General features: G+C 44.7%; 1 protein-coding gene across 1 annotated transcript in view; it reads left to right on the top strand.

Annotated features, from left to right (window-relative positions):
- The window catches only part of LOC117591102, an 18,925-nt gene extending 4,675 nt beyond the window's left edge, over nucleotides 1–14,250 (top strand). Inside the window, exons 3-4 of the mRNA XM_034284204.1 lie at nucleotides 10,341–10,751; nucleotides 10,823–14,250. Coding sequence (XP_034140095.1) covers nucleotides 10,341–10,751; nucleotides 10,823–13,999 — 3,588 coding nt within the window. The 3' untranslated portion in view covers nucleotides 14,000–14,250. The remainder of the gene's footprint in view (nucleotides 1–10,340; nucleotides 10,752–10,822) is intronic.
- Nucleotides 14,251–16,134: the final 1,884 nt, after the last annotated feature.

Here is a 16,134-nt window from a genome sequence, read left to right as displayed (position 1 = left end):
GAAAAGTAAATCACAAAATCTAGAAAAGAAAATGTAATGAAAAATTATGGATAGAAAAAAAAATAGAGAAGAAAATTGTTCAATAATATTAAATATTCCTAGACATTAACTTAGAATAGAAGAAGAAAAACATGAAATTTATGCGTAGTTAATAATAGATTCTAAAGGGTGCATCATCGGTCTCATTGTGTCCATGGAAAGGTATTGGTAAAATACCTCTTCATAACGCTTCTTGTTATTTTGCATATTTCTACATTTCTTTAACAGTTAGAACGTGAAATTGGGCCCAACGACACCAACAGCTGTTTAAAAGTCTGTAAGTAGACACACATATACACACATACACTCCGGGTCAGGAGAATAGCGTCTACACAGTGAGACATGCATGCTTAACCATATATAAAATGAATTATTATTAACTATAATCACTACAAGTATGCCATTTAATTCATTTAATTAATTAATTCTTACTTTATATTTTGATTATATTATTTTTATTCATATTTGATCATTCTCTTGAATTCCTATGTATTAAATTAGTCCCACATATATATATACACATGCAGTAAAAATAGTTTGAAGGGTTAGGGTAGAAATAATGGGGGTTACAAACAACCTGAAGTCATACAAGTCAAAGTAAAATTATAACGATTTAACATGAATTTCTAATCTGATTTTTTGGGAGGGGTTCCTAAGGCACATAGGCAGCAGCGGCAGGGTTTGGGTAGAACCATAATGGCATATTCTTATGTTATTCTACATGGAGGGTGGGTCAAGAGGGAAGAGCACATCCACCTTGCTCTTCACAGTAGGTAGTGGACCTTAAGTTCCGTCCGGGTTTGTAATTCCGATCCCAGTTCCCGTAAATCTGTCTACGATTTTGTTAGGTGACGGAGTTCGTTTTCGCAGCACACCACCCACCCCATTTTCCCTGAGCCTAGCCGGCAAACTTTTAGTAGACAGAGAGTGCTGACGAGACGACACTTCCCGTGTCCGTTACAAGTGTGCTGGTCTAGGGAAGAGGGGCGAGCTAAGGGAGCGTTTTGGTGTGAAAAGAGTTGTAGATGTAGATGACAGATGAAGAAAAACTGTAAAATTTGTATTCCTTTGTTCCTTCCACTGTGCAGATCGAATTATGTCTTGCACGAACCCTTTAGGGTTTTATGCTCGGATTATAATTCCTTCTATCACATTATATCCTCGACTAACACGACCCTTCCTCTTCATAAATCTCTTATGGTAGCCTACCTCTCCCGTAGTGCAGTCATTGCATGTCAACGTCCAGGCATTGCCCACTCCATCCCCATCCGAGTCCAGCTGCCGCGGATTGAACTTGTGTCCGCGTTTGCGTCCAGCTGCTCCGTGTTGTAGGACAGCGGAAAATTGTCCTTGTTGTTCTGCACCTGATCGTCACAGGCATCGCCACGGCCATCCAGATCGGTATCCTCCTGACCGGAATTTGTCAGATCCGGGCAATTGTCACGCTGGCAGTGGATCTCGGAGAAGGCTAGCGGTTGGTCTGGCCAACCATCCAGATCTCGATCTTGTCCACAGATCAAACCGTTGCCCGCCCAGCTCACTGTGCAGCGACACTAATAGTGCAGAATAAAAACCGACTCCATTGAATTTTTCAATATCCTCTCGGACTAAGAAGAAACAAAGAATATAAATATCTGAAACAGAATAATCGAAAGATACACGATTGCGTTTTTTATGCCCTGATTCTGTAGTAATGATATTTGATCATTTTTATACCCGGTATATATATTCTTGATCAGCTGATCAGCAAAATTTAAAACTTGGGGGCCCTATCTCTGATGGTCTTACTCTACAAGGCGCTCATAAGGACGGACAGACAGACAGACGGACGGACGGACGGACAGACAGACAGTGCTCAATCGACTCAATCGGCTGATCATGAATATATATACTTTACAATACGTTACAAACATCCGTTATTCCCCACAAATACAATATACCCCATGTACTCTTCGAGTACCGGTAAAAACACCATTTACTAAGAAATGCATTCCCCGGGAAGTGATCGACCACTCCCTGGCTCTCACTCTGCCTCTCCGGCTGGCTGCCGCCATAATTATGGCTTATATGTCGATTTTGCGTGTGGTTGACGAGGCTTGGATATAGCAGGGTGTCATATTATCGGGCCCTGACAAATATGTACCTCTGATTGCTGCCTTTCGAATGTCACGACTTCATGACATCTAGATAAATATTTGCATGGGTCTCTAATCACTCTTGATGACAGTGTGCAACAGGACCCAGCAAACAGACGCTATCCAAGTCCGTGCATAGAACAGATGAAAATTCAATCACATTCAATTGCAGGGATTCTATCTGGCTTTGTTTCCATTTACCTTATGTGTTTAAAATAAACTCAAAGAGCACCCGATGCAAACGTGATGTGCAAGCAGATGCAAGTTTATTCGCAGCGAATACGTAAACTTTATGCAAAACCATTTTAACTTCGGCCGGCGACTGAAAGTTGCACTTACTGGCGGGAGGCTGGAAAGGGAACTTTGATTTCCGCAACTCGTACAAGGACTGGTTTTCAATAATTTTAAAAGCAAATAACTAGCAAGGGGGGCGGCAGCAGCTGCAACAAATACACACACACGGCTACGGTACAGGACTGGAGGCTCATATATTTTAGCAACTTTTTTATTTGCCCCACAACTTCTGCACAAATGTGGGTAGTGCCGAGGCCGCAAAACATAAAAAAGTTAAACTCAATATGAGCAAATAAAAGAAAGTGAAAGCGAAGCGCTTCAGCAGGATAACTAAGGGGCCACACGGAAAGGCTGTGGTAGTTTGTGGCATACTTTCTGTTTAGGTCCAGGTAAAACCAGCAATTTTCAAGAGGCAAAAAGAGCAAAAGGGCCAAAAGGAGAAAACAGAGCAAATTGGAGAAAAAACGAGAAAGTACGTGTTAGACGCTTCTTACGCGTCACAACTCTTTTACCCCGTACTCAGTACCACATGTGTACCTTAGCGGTTTTTATCTAAATTTTACATTTTTCTTCATCTGTTATCTACATCTACATCACTTCCCGTAGGGCCGCACACTACACGAAGCACGAATGTGAAAAAAAAACAAAAAAGCTGCTGAATTAATTTCTTCATTTTGGCTATAAAAATGATTCGGTGATCTGATAGATATGGTCCTTCCCTAAAGAATGGCGTTTTTAGTTTTCCTTAATCTTCAAAATTGTGGCTGTGGGAGATTTTGGCTCTTTGTGGTGGCGGAAGGGGGCGGGGTTCATTTTTGAAATACACTTGTAACAGTTGAGCATACAGTCTGGATGCAAAATTTGGTGTCCATATTTCTTATGGTATCTGAGTACTAGGCGCTCAAAAGGACGGACGGACAGACAGACATGGCTCTATCGACTCGGCTATTGATGCTGATCAAGAATATACATATATATATACATATACATATACATATACATATATATACTAGCTGACCCGGCGAACTTCGCACCGCCTAACAGTCAATGAATGTCGTGTTACTTTTTAGCTGAACTAATTTAGGCTTTGATGAACTTAAAACAATGATACAAAATAATATGTTTATATAGATAGAAACAAAAAAGTACCAACTTGATAGCGCGTGATTTCATGGTTGGTATTGGATTTTTGGATACCAAAACCGGCATGTCGCTCCCCTTTCGTGACATATTTGCAAATGTATTTAATTGACTTGACCGAATTGCAATCACTTGGCATGCGCTCTAAAGCAGTCTTCAACAGCCTGACCAATGCATGATGTTCATGAAGCATTTGCTGTAGATCTTGGAGACCTACTCTTTTCGTAGCTGTGTTCATCCCTTGACGCCTGTCAAGTTGTTCTTCCATATTGCCCATATTGCAAGAATTTATGCTGTGCATCTTCTATAGGTTGCAATGATCCAATGCAATAGTAATAGGATTTTCATTCAAGCACTTTGTGGTAAACGACATTCTTTGTTTTTTGGAGAGGCGCAAGAACATATAAAGCGGATGGTTTGCCGACACGTGAGCATGCCACGTACAATTGACCCTGAGAAAAACATTCATTTTCTAGATTGAGGCCACAAATAGTCAAGGATTGGCCCTGTGATTTGTTGATCGTCATGGCGAAGCCAAGACGAATCGGGAATTGAATTCGTTTAAACTCAAAGGGCATATCCGTTGGGATCATCGGAATCCTTGGAATAAGAACTTCCTCATCTTTAAATTTTCCTTTAAGTATCGACGCGTAAATCTCATTGCTCATCAGTTTTATTATCACCAAACGCGTTCCATTGCATAGTTTTGGTTGGTTTAAATTTCTAAGCATGATGACTACCGTACTTTAAGTTTTAAATTGTGCCGTGGTAAACCAGGCACATCCAAGGAGTTTAAAAATTCAGTTGGATAATTATTGGCTTCTTCTTCGTTTGTTACACAGTCGAGAGATTTGAATGAATATGGAGTACCTACGATTTGATTTTGAATTATAAGATTGAGGTCATCTACCTCTTTATTTTTAGCGGCCAAAATTGCTCGCTCACTGAACCCATTAGTATTTTTGGGGTTATCAATGATATCCGGGAAGTTTCTTACGTTGTTGATAAGCTCGTCTTTTGATGATACGAAATTGCAAAAATTTGGAAGAAATGAAATCAAACCGCTCGTTTTGTCTACAGGAACACGGCCATTACCGATAGTCAGCAATTGCTTCGAGAAATCATCAGCAGATAGATCGTTCAACAATGCAACTCCCATATTTACAGACAGTTGAAGTTTCTTTACATATCGCCACTGATTTGATGCTTGGAGGCAAGCGTTTATTTCGTCTGCAGCAGTAGATCTTGGAATGACTGGTAGTGTTTGTCGGAAATCGCCAGATAATAAAATCATTGCACCACCAAAAGATCTCGAGTCATTGCGCAGATCTTTTAATGTTCGGTCTAGTGCTTCCAATGCGCGTTTGTGCGCCATTCTGCATTCGTCCCATATGATGATTTTTGATGCTACTAAAACTTTGGCCATTGCGGAGTTTTTCGAAATGTTACATGTCGGTTGTTCAGTAGTTTGAAGGCTTAATGGCAATTTTAACGCTGAGTATGGCATCCGTCTAACAATGTGGCCACTATTCCAGAAGAAGCAATTGCTACCGCAATTTCGGATCTCGCACGTACAGTGGGGAAAATCATGAGGAATGTCTTCCCAGTTCCACCGGGGGCATCCAAAAAAAATAAGCCGCCATTTCCATCATCAATTGCATTAATCAGTGTATCATAGACTTCCCTCTGCTTAGGATTCAACAGAGGTACATTCGTTTGAACTGATTGGATTAGTTCATGTGGATCATATTCATGTTCACGTTCCATTTCTCTATTAAATGCGTCATTCATTCCGCGATCTGGCGCTGGCACTCCTAACCTAACTAACAAACTGCGGCACATGAGGTAACACATATCTTCGATCAAGAGCAAAGTCTGGTTATGGATCTCCTCATTCACCTCAAGATCGTAATTTCTTGAGCTGACGCGAATTCGATGTAAAATATCTTCAGACATGTTATCTTTGTATTTGTTCCACAGGTCAAGTGGGTTCGATGGGAAGCATGTTGAAATGATGATAGCAAATAATGTGCGTATCTGACTTGGAGATGCAGAAATAATTGCTTCAGCGATTGTCGTGCAATGAGTATCGTTTTCAAGCAAATGTAGCTCTTGACATGCTGCACGAAATGTGGGGCACACTATACCATTAACAATCATTAACAGTGATTCAAATGATGTTGGCCCTCGAACATGTACCAGCAATGCTTCTCAACACGAATTAAGGCCCTTCTTTGCTCCATATTAACGCGGCGCTGTTCTCGTGCAATTTCAGATAATTGACTCGCGATATTCCGTTGCCTAATTGCATTACGCTGGGAAAGATTGGATCTTCTAGGACGCGGCATTTTTATTAAAATAATTAATACAAAATTAAATAAAACAAATATTAAATATGATTAAACAAATACAAATGAACAACAAATGAACAAATGCACTTTTTAGACAAATTTCTGAACACACACATGATGTCTTCAGAAAAAAAAATAAAGTTTTGGCTTTAAGGCCGCAACAAACGGGCCATAAGTTGTTTTTAAGATGTATTCTGCTACTTGCGACGGAAACAAATCCAACAAATCAAAAACCATGGCAATCGGTCCAGCCGTTCTCTAGTTATAAGTGCTTTACAAAATACGACTTTCTTTTATATATATAGATATATATACATATATTCGTTTGCATACATCAAATTTTCCCCACAAATATAATATAAGGTACTCTTCGAGTACCGGGTATAAGAGCTACGGCTCTAGGGGCCGTTCTTGGCTTAAGCGCCATTTAAATAGCCCGTGAGCCGAGAGGGGCAAAGGAGCAACTGCATAAAATGTAAATATTTTCTATTAGCAGAGAGTGCTGCTCCCGGATGCCCCGCTCCTTGTATCTTTCTGTAGGTTCTTTCCTTTCAGCAGATTTGCCGTCATTAGCGTGCAAAGCAACGTATGCGTAACATGTTTCATTTTCACCTGGATGAGAGCACTCTCCATCCACCGTCAGAGGAAAACCTTGTCAACATTACACATCCACAAAGCACTCTCATACATGTTCAACTGTGCAAAATGGCGATTGCCAGCTATAAATATGATTTGTAAAGACCATACGCATTCATCCTAGCTTGGAAATTGAAACACTAAACCATGAGGTCAGAAAGGCCGCTCTATAATGCAGCGTGGCTTCTGTATGTTATGTTATGTTATGTTATGTTATGTACGTATGTATGTATGGTTATGTATGTGTAAGTTGTATAACTCAAATGCTGTATTTGCTTAAGCAAACTCAATTCTCTTTAAAGGTTTTCGGATTAACTGACAGAACTATTTCTTCAGCTGATACTATTGTGCCAAATTCTATGCCCCTGAACTCGATAATTGATTTATAACACTTATGTGAATGTTAATGTTAATTGATATCCACAAAACGGGACAGCTTTTAGAATACGTAAATAAACTCACAGTAAGTTTTGACAACTCTGCTCCACTTTAGAGAAAATTACACAGCAAGCTAGAGAGAGAGAGAGAGAGAGAGAGAGAGAGAGAGCAAATACTTCGTTTAATCGTAATTGTTCTCATAGATTGCAACAAATAAACTGTTTTTATACCCGGTACTCGAAGATTAAATAGGGTATATTGTATTTGTGCACATAGTATCTAACGCACAGAAGGAAGCGTTTCCGACCCCATAAAGTATATATATTCTTGATCAGCATCAATAGCCGAGCCGAAATAGCCATTGTTTGTCTGTCCGTCCGTCTGTCCGTCCTGATGAGTATCCCCAGTATCCCTAGTATAGAATCCCAAACCTACAATTTTGAAGATAAAAGAAAACTAACGAGAATGGACGTGGAGACGCTTCTTACGCGTCACAACTTTTATACCCGGCACTCAGTACAACATCTGCACCTTAGCGGTTATTTGTCAAATTTTACATTTTTTCTTCATCTGTCATCTACATCTACAACACTTCTCAACCAACACGCTCCGTTAGCTCTCCGCCCTTCCTTCCCGACTCACACACTGCAGACTCGCGGCAGAGGCAGAGGTAGCGCCCGTGAAGCAGAAGCAGAGTGTGAATGAGAGAATGACAAAAGAACAACAAAAGCTGCGGGACAGGGTGGGTTTAGCCACTGGAAATTAATTTCTCCATTGTGGCTATCATTATGATCCCATCGAATCCCAATTTGGTGATAGATATGGTCATTCCCTACGGAATGTCGTTTTTATACCCGGTACTCGAAGAGTAAATATATTTTATTGTATTTGTGTTATTGTATTTGTGGGGAATAACGGTTGTATGTAACGCACAGAAGAAAACTTTTCCTACCCCATAAAGTATATAGATTCTTGATCAGCATCAATAGACGAGTCGGTAGAGCCATGTCTGTCTGTCCGTCTTGTTTGTCGGCTAGTTCTCAGAGACTATAAGAGCTAGAGCCTCAAAACTTTGCATCCAGACTGCCATATGCTGACACTGAAACCAGTGTATTTCAAAAATTAGCCCCGCCCTCTTCCTCCCCCGCAAAAGGGCGAAAACCTCCGCGCCATTCCGTAAGGAAGGACCATATCTATCAGATCATCAAATTGGGATCCGATTGGACTATTATTATAGCCAAAAGGAAAACATTTATTTGCAGTGGCTAAACCCACCATGTCCCGCAGCTTCTATTTGTTTTTTGCACATTCTCTCATTCATGTGACCTCTGCCACCTATCTGCCTCTGCCGTGAGTCTGCAGTGTTTGGGTCTAGGGAAGGGGGGCGAGCTAAAGGAGCGTGTTGTAGATGTAGATGACAAATGAAGAAAAAATTTAAAATTTGACAAAAAACCGCTAAGGTACACTGAGTACCAGGTATAAAAGTTGTGACGCGTAAGCAGCGTCTCACACGTCCCACCTTGCCTTTTTTTCTTCAAATTTTACATTTTACAGTTTTCTACATCTGTCATCTACATCTACATCACTTCTCTCTCCAACACGCTCTGTTAGCTCGCTTAGCCGCTCTGCCTTTTGAATGCAAATTGGCTGGATCAGGAAGTTTTTTTTAGAACATTTCATGCTCTTCATCAGAAGCACTTCCTAATTGCTCTCTTATTGGACTGTGACTTTTTTGTTCTGTCAAGAGATCGAAAGATAGTCCGTTTGATAAGTAAAAATACTGAGAAGGTGAATGAGCTGTGTACCTTTGTTGGCATGTGCTTGCAGAGAGGAGTAGGTTCGGTTAAATTAGGTTTATGGGGCTGCTCGGTCGAAGCCGAGGTCACTCGAAGGCAGCTCTGCGATGCTCACACTCATCCTGGGCTGTTATCCAGTGCATGGGGGTGTCCTCCCAAACCAGCCCGAAGCCTCAATAAAGAGGGCCTGTTTTCAAGTTTGCCTAGCGGCATGTCTGGAGGATGTAAGGGTCTTCGTCTACTATAACGAGATATCTCGTATTGGCCTCCGCATTTTGTACACTTCGTCCGCTATTGCCTTAGCCGATCCAGTTCTGGAGCGTTAGTGTGATTGAGGGCGGTCTGATCTGATCAGCCTGGCTGTCGACGCAGATTGCTATGTTCATTGGAGGTATGTCCAGTGTGTATAACAACCTTGCCACGTACCAGACTGAATATATAAGGATATGCTGGTTGCTAGGTCCCCAGAGAAGATTCCAACTCTTCTCCGTTCGGCTGTCCTAGAACTGCCCAATTGCAGTATTCAGCAGCATTCTGCATTATTAATAGATCATCCACATAGGCAGTAACACTGTATCCACTCCCTCTGTCCGCTGCTCAGCCACCTGGACCGTCCGGTGTGTGCCAAGAGGGTTAAGAGGCATGAGGGCCCTGACAGACTCCGAGGGTGGGTCCTCGTCTTTCGCCTTCTTCTCCATAGACCGCAGCAGGTCCGCAGATGGTACACTAGAGTGATGCAGACTCAGAGTTTCTTGCCGTTCCTTTTGTCTTGCCTGGTCCAATCAGATGTGTCCAGGGTCCATGATAATCGTTCTCCTGGGAACTGTGGAGACCACGCAGAGTGCCGCATCTGTCCAAAGTTACCCAAAACCTCGGACTATGGTTTTGAGAAAGTCAAGAGTCTCTGCTTTACCACAGGCCATTGTCATGGCTCCCTTCTACTACTTGATCCCCCTGAATTCGCAGACATACGGGTTTTCTACGCGTATAACAGCATCCTTCATATCGGTCGAGATTTCCAAATCTGCCTTCAGATAGTCGGCGTCCGAGATTTTTCCCTCTTGGTCGAAGATGGTTGCCAGCAGCTCAGGCGTTAATCCTAGGATGGCCAGTACGTCCTTGTTAGAGTCTACCGTCGTCTGTCGCTTTAACCGTGTCGCGCTCGCCGTGTTCCGCATCGGAGGGATGCGATTCTCGTTGCGCGACGTCAGACGATATGCTTAGATTTTTTTCTGGGCTGCTGTTTGCAATGTTTGCTTATCTTGTAATCTTTATACATTCTCTCTATCTAGGGCGCACTGTATAATACAATGATATTGAACCGCTTTGACATGGAAATGGTTTTTGTCCCCAGTGTGTGGCCCTCAACTGAAGCACAATTTGAAATTAAATACTTTGCGAGCGGGACCCTAGGGGGAGTCAGCAGTTCCGGTTTCAAAGAGATTCCAGAGTGGGCTTCTCTTGGCATTTGCGTAACTTAATTGTCAGTAGTCCGCACTGGGGGCATCTCGAACACTCCTTCCTCAAAGCAATCCGGTTCATGTTTTTTGTTTCGTCTTCTTTTCTTGCAGGTGGCGCTTTGCGACAATCTGGAGCTGCCCTTCCGCGATAACAGCTTCGATGCCGTGCTCTCCCTCGCCGTGGTGCATCACTTTGCTACGACGGAGCGACGTGTTCAGGCCTTGAGGGAGCTGGCCCGGATCCTGCGTATTGGCGGCCGTGTGGTCATAACTGTGTGGGCGCTGGAGCAGCGTCATCGTCGCTTCGAGTCGCAGGATGTGCTCATACCGTGGCAGCCGCCCAAGAATCGTAATTATTCATATTCCGATGAGGAGGACGACGACAATTGTCAGGCGCCGTATCACGCCTACACAGAGGAATCGACAACCTCCAGCCGCTCGGCAGGAGATGGCGACAGTTCCAGTCTCAGTTCATCGTCGCCCGGTGAGTCCTGCTACAGTTTTGTGCGACGCGCCATACAGGTGAGTTCAGCAGTTAAAAAATACAAGATAGAATCCAAATTCAACCTCAATCTTTCCTGTTGTTGCTGCAGAAATTGGCCCGTGGACGTCGTCATGCGTGGTTCATGGACTCTTGGTCTTCCAAGGACACTAAAAACGACAGCAGCCTGGACTATGAGGATGCCAAGGATCTGCCCATCGAGCTGCGTCGATTGGAAGACTTTGAAGACTTTCCACCCGATCCACCACTGTCCGCCGGCCTCAAGTCACGCAGCCTGGGCAGCATTTTACAGCCGCCACCCCGACAGATTGTGCGCTCACGCTCAAGTGTGCCCAGTCTGGGGGGTCCACTGATTCCGGGCGAGCCAAAGGCCAGTCCGGCGGCTATGCTGCTCAATGCACCCGAGGCACAGCAGTTGAATGGCCGGCACTCGCCCACGATCACGGTCAGTGCGGGCAACACGCTCAGCCGACGGCCCAAACTCATCAAGCAGAAACAATCGCTCTGCGAGGAAGATGGCCTGTCAGATCCCGCGACGCCCCCGAACTCCGAGGCGTTCCATATGATGAACAGCTACAACAGCGTCAATGGGGGCATGAGCAGCAGCCTGTGCACGAGAAGCGGCTGCTATGCCAACAATTTCCATCAGCGTGCCTCAGCGGTGGCAACGACTAATGGAACGGTACCAGCAGGCAGTTCCTCGGGGCTGCGCAAGCAGAGCTCTCTCAATGAGGAGCTGATGGCCTGCAATCGACTGCGAGAGAAGGAACGGGTGCGCAAGCGCATCCAAAAGCAGACATCCCTCAACGAGGCGTTCCTCTGTCGCTCGGCGATGTTCTCGAAGCGGCTGCAGGTTATCCGCGAGGGATTCACCACCAAAATCAAGAGCTCGACGGGCAGTCTGGAGCGGGTGACCAAAACAGGCATCAGCAAGCTGATCCAGAACATCAAGAGTGCGCCACAGACGCCATCGATTCCGATACAGAGCTCCGCGATGGCGGATAATGCTGCCACAAATAACAATAACAAGCAGACCACAGTGTCGGCAACACAGCAGCCTCAGCAGCACCACCACCATCACCATCATCACCACCATCTGCCGCAGCATCATCTGTCGCACCTAATACTGTCCAATACGGCCACGTCGCCAGCACCAACAACCGCTGCCGGCTCAGTGACGTATTGCAGCTGCGTGGACTGTAGTTTGGGAAATGTCTGCCACTGCAGCCAGTACCAGCAGGAATGCTTTGTATGCGCGAACAGCGAGCAAGTCAAAGCCCGGCGACACTCGCGCGAATCCGGCTCGGATTCGTCCAAGGACAGCAGTCTGCAGTCGGACACGAGCATCGAGTCGGAGGATAGTTTCGCCTCGGTCATCTTCATACCCAAGCCGGAACAGCATCAGCAGCAGCTGAACTATCAGCATCAGCACCACAACTCCAACTCCAGTTCGAGCAATTCCTCCTCCAGCAATGGCCAAGCGGTGAATTCGGTTACGGGGGGAACGACTGGAGCAGCTAATCCACAGAGGGGCAACCATCCCAACTTTCGACTGCCACCCTCTCAATCTGTGCCAACATCGCCTCTGATAATGCCCTGCCCTCCGACACCGGCGCACTCGCCGGCTGCCATCCAGGGTACGGTGATGTCCCCGCCACAGTCTACCACCGCTGTGTTGGCGGCTATGGCCATTCTGACTCCCCCCTCTAAGACGGCACGCTTTAGCTTTGATGAGGCACATATCAAGGAGCAGCAGGCACAGCCCCTGAGAGAACCTCAGCTGCAGTTGCAGCCCCAACCTCAGTTGCAGACCCAGCCCCAGACCCAGCCCCAGCCCCAGTCAATGCCCCAACCCATGCACAAAATCACTCGTCAAACAATAAGGGACTTGCCACCGATACCCAAGTTCCGGAAGCAGCAATCCCAGCAGCTGCAGCGTCAGAATTTTCCAATTGTGAGGCGTGCCTCGGGCTCAGGTGTGTCCACATCGGCGTCAGCACATTCGCTGGCCAGCAGACTGCTCTCGCTGGAGCTATTCAATCCGGCCACTGATGATCTGGACAGCGACTCCAGTGAGCCCTCCTCGCCCGATTCCATTGACAGCGTCATCAGTGCGCCGCGTTCGGCCAAGTTGCCAACTGGCAATGGCGGCGATGGTGAAGATGCATCGACATCCGCCTCCCAGGACGAGGGAGATTCCAGCCTGGCTCAGATGATCAGTTTGCAGCAGGAGCAGTACCACAAGGGCGAGTATCAGATCAACAACGCCGTGCCACATGCCAACGATGACATCATTCTCAATGCGGACAGTGCTCCACTGCTGCCGAAGAAACGGGAGTCCGGACACACGCAGGATTGTGCGGAGTTTGCAGAGCAGCTGACGGCGCAGCTGCAGCGTGAGTTGGAGGATAAGAGCAATCGTGCCAAGTGCCGTTCCCTGGATGGTATTGGAGATCTTTCCGAGTACTTGGGCGGCACCAAGAAACGCTCGAATGGGGAACTGAGCGCCTTCCGGGATGAGTTGCGAGAGCGTCGCTTGATGCTGGTCAATCTATCAACGCAGCCAAGTCTGCAGCAGTCACCGATATCGTCCAGCACATCCTCGCTGTCCTCGCAGACGCGTAGCTTCACCATACAAGAGGAGGATGGTGAAGAGGAGGACGAGGAGGAGGAGAATGAGTCCAGCTACTCGCTGGGCATCTACGAGCACTGCAAAATCTCCAAGTTCAACTACAAACGGAATCGCCACTACCAGCTCAATCCGGAGACGGCCTACCTGCTTCAGGACGATGGAGACAGCGATGTACGCGACGACGATGATGATGTCATTCCTGAAGAGGAGGAGGACGAAGATGCCGAGGCTCTCGAAGCACGTGGCGGCGATCAGCTGGGCGAGGGCCTAGGCCATGCCTCCATGCACGACTACGTACAGCGTCGCCGCAACATGGCAGCCATGAAGCAGGACACGCACAGCTCCACGCCCTTGACTGTGTGCGCAAATCCTTCGGCCACGCAACAGCAGAAGGCACCGCTGCAGCAGCGCAACTCTACCGAATCGATAGAGCACTCGAACAGCTCCACGAACTCTCTGGACAGTCCCTCGCAGGGCGGCTCGAGCACGCATCATCGCTACTACCATGTGTTCCGCGAGGGCGAACTGGATTCGCTGATTAACCATCATGTGGCCAGTTTGCATATCGTGGGCTCGTACTACGAACGCGCCAGCTGGTGTGTGGTGGCCGAAAAGGTTCAGGTGTGGACCATTTAAACTCTAAACCCCTAGTCCTCCTCAAGATGAGTATCTTATGCCCCCAATGGAATTGTTATATTTAGCCTCTTAACTCTAGTCGAACCAAAAAACCAATTGAAGCGGGGAAACCCCATAGCATTATTTTATCGGCAGCTCTAACCTGGCAGTATACTGCATGGTTTGTGTCGTCGGCAACTCGTGATTTTCAGAGTTGCCAGGCCTGTTCAAGAACGGCAGGGTTGCACTGCATTGAAATCAAATTTCAAAAAAAGAAAAATAAGAACCAAATATGAAATTAGACTGTAAGGAAAAAATCGAATACGAAAACGAAAACAACGCAAAGTAAACAGAGAAAATATATAAACATAACATTAAACATACATATAGGGAACTTAAAACATCTATAATTATTATAGATTATAATCTATTTACAAAGAGTCACAGTTTGCGCTTGTTTCTCAGTTTATGTAACACTTTTTTGCACTTTATCATTTCTGATCGACTAAACGTCAAATATCCATAAGAAAGTTGACAATTGTATACGCTCATAAAGAATTTCCATATATAGCACCCACCTAAGCGGTTTAAGGATTAAAGCAGCTCCCATAACTAACGGAATATCAATACGTGATTTAGAGGACAAAGAAAAACCCGTACGTAAACACATGTACTCGTACTATACTCAATACAAATCAACATCAAAAAGAAAATACTCTAACGCAAACTCTTACATACGCCTACCTAGCCCTGCCACCACCCAATATTCCAAAACTATTTTCCAAATATTTTTAAACTATTTTTGAAACTTTTTATACTCGGTACTCGAAGAGTAAATAGGGAAGGAAACGTTTCCGATCCCATAAAGTATATATATTCTTGATCAGCATCAATAGCCGAGTCGATTGAGCCATGTCTGTCTGTCCGTCCGTCTGTCCGCCCTGATGAGCGCCTAGTACTCAGAGACTATAAAAGCTAGAGCCTCAAATTTTGCATCCAGACTTCTGTATGCTCACACTGTTATAAGTGTATTTCAAAAATGAGCCCCGCCCCCTTCCGCCCCCGAAAAATGGTGAAAGCCTTCAAATCATACAATTTGAAAGATATGGCAGATATATATTTGTTAGATATGGCCATTCCGTAGGGAATAACCATATCTAACAGATCACCAAATTGGGATCCGATTGGATCATTATTATAGCCACAATAAAGAAATCAATTTGCAATGGCTAAACACACCCTGTCCCGCAGCTTGTGTTGTTATTTTTTGCACATTCTCTCAATTACACTCTGCTTCGCGCAGTGTGCGACCGCTGCCTCTGCCTAGGGAAGTTTGTGGGTCTAGGAAGGGGGGGGGGGCGAGCTAAAGGAGCGTGTTGGCGTGAGAAGTGTTGAAAATGTAGATGACAAACGAAAAAAAAAGTAAAATTTGACAAAAAATCGGTACGGTACAGATGTAGTACTGAGTACCGGGTATAAAAGTTGTGACGCGTACGAAGCGTGTCACACGTCCCTTCTCGTTTTATTTGAATTAAACTTTCCAAAATTTCCCCAAAACGTCCAATAAACAAACACGAATGTAAGCCCAAGCCTAAATTACACAGTTTTTGTCTATGTAAGTGCTGTTATTTGTAAAATACACACAGACATTTTCAATCAAATTTTATTTATATGCATGCTTATACATAACTTTATCCTATATGCGACTGTATGTAAATGTGTATTTGTAGGTAGCAAACAAACAACAGAAACTAAAAGTAAAAACAAACCTTATACTACGAATAGAACAAATTACATTATTAATAACGATTGTTGGACGAAACTCTAAATCACTACCGCTCGAAATGCTGAAACTACCAGATATTTGATATGTATTACTGGAAATTATTGTATAATTTGCACAAAAGGAAAACAGCCAAAAACACACACACAACAAAGAGACACAACAGAACCGGCTAAAACAGAGGAATACCATCAAAAAATATTCAATAGTATTCATTTGTTATGCATTAACAACATTAAATAAACAAGTTATAGCTAAAAATGGAAAAATGTATTTCTAATTTTCAAATAGCGCCCACTCCCACTTCATGTAAACGGAACCACACAGAGCGAGTTTGGCGTGTTCAAGTGCATAGAACGCACGCCCAAAAGGG

This window comes from Drosophila guanche, unplaced genomic scaffold (genome assembly GCF_900245975.1).
Source record: "Drosophila guanche unplaced genomic scaffold, DGUA_6, whole genome shotgun sequence".
NCBI lineage: Eukaryota > Metazoa > Arthropoda > Insecta > Diptera > Drosophilidae > Drosophila > Drosophila guanche.
This window is presented reverse-complemented; position numbering and strand designations above follow the sequence as displayed.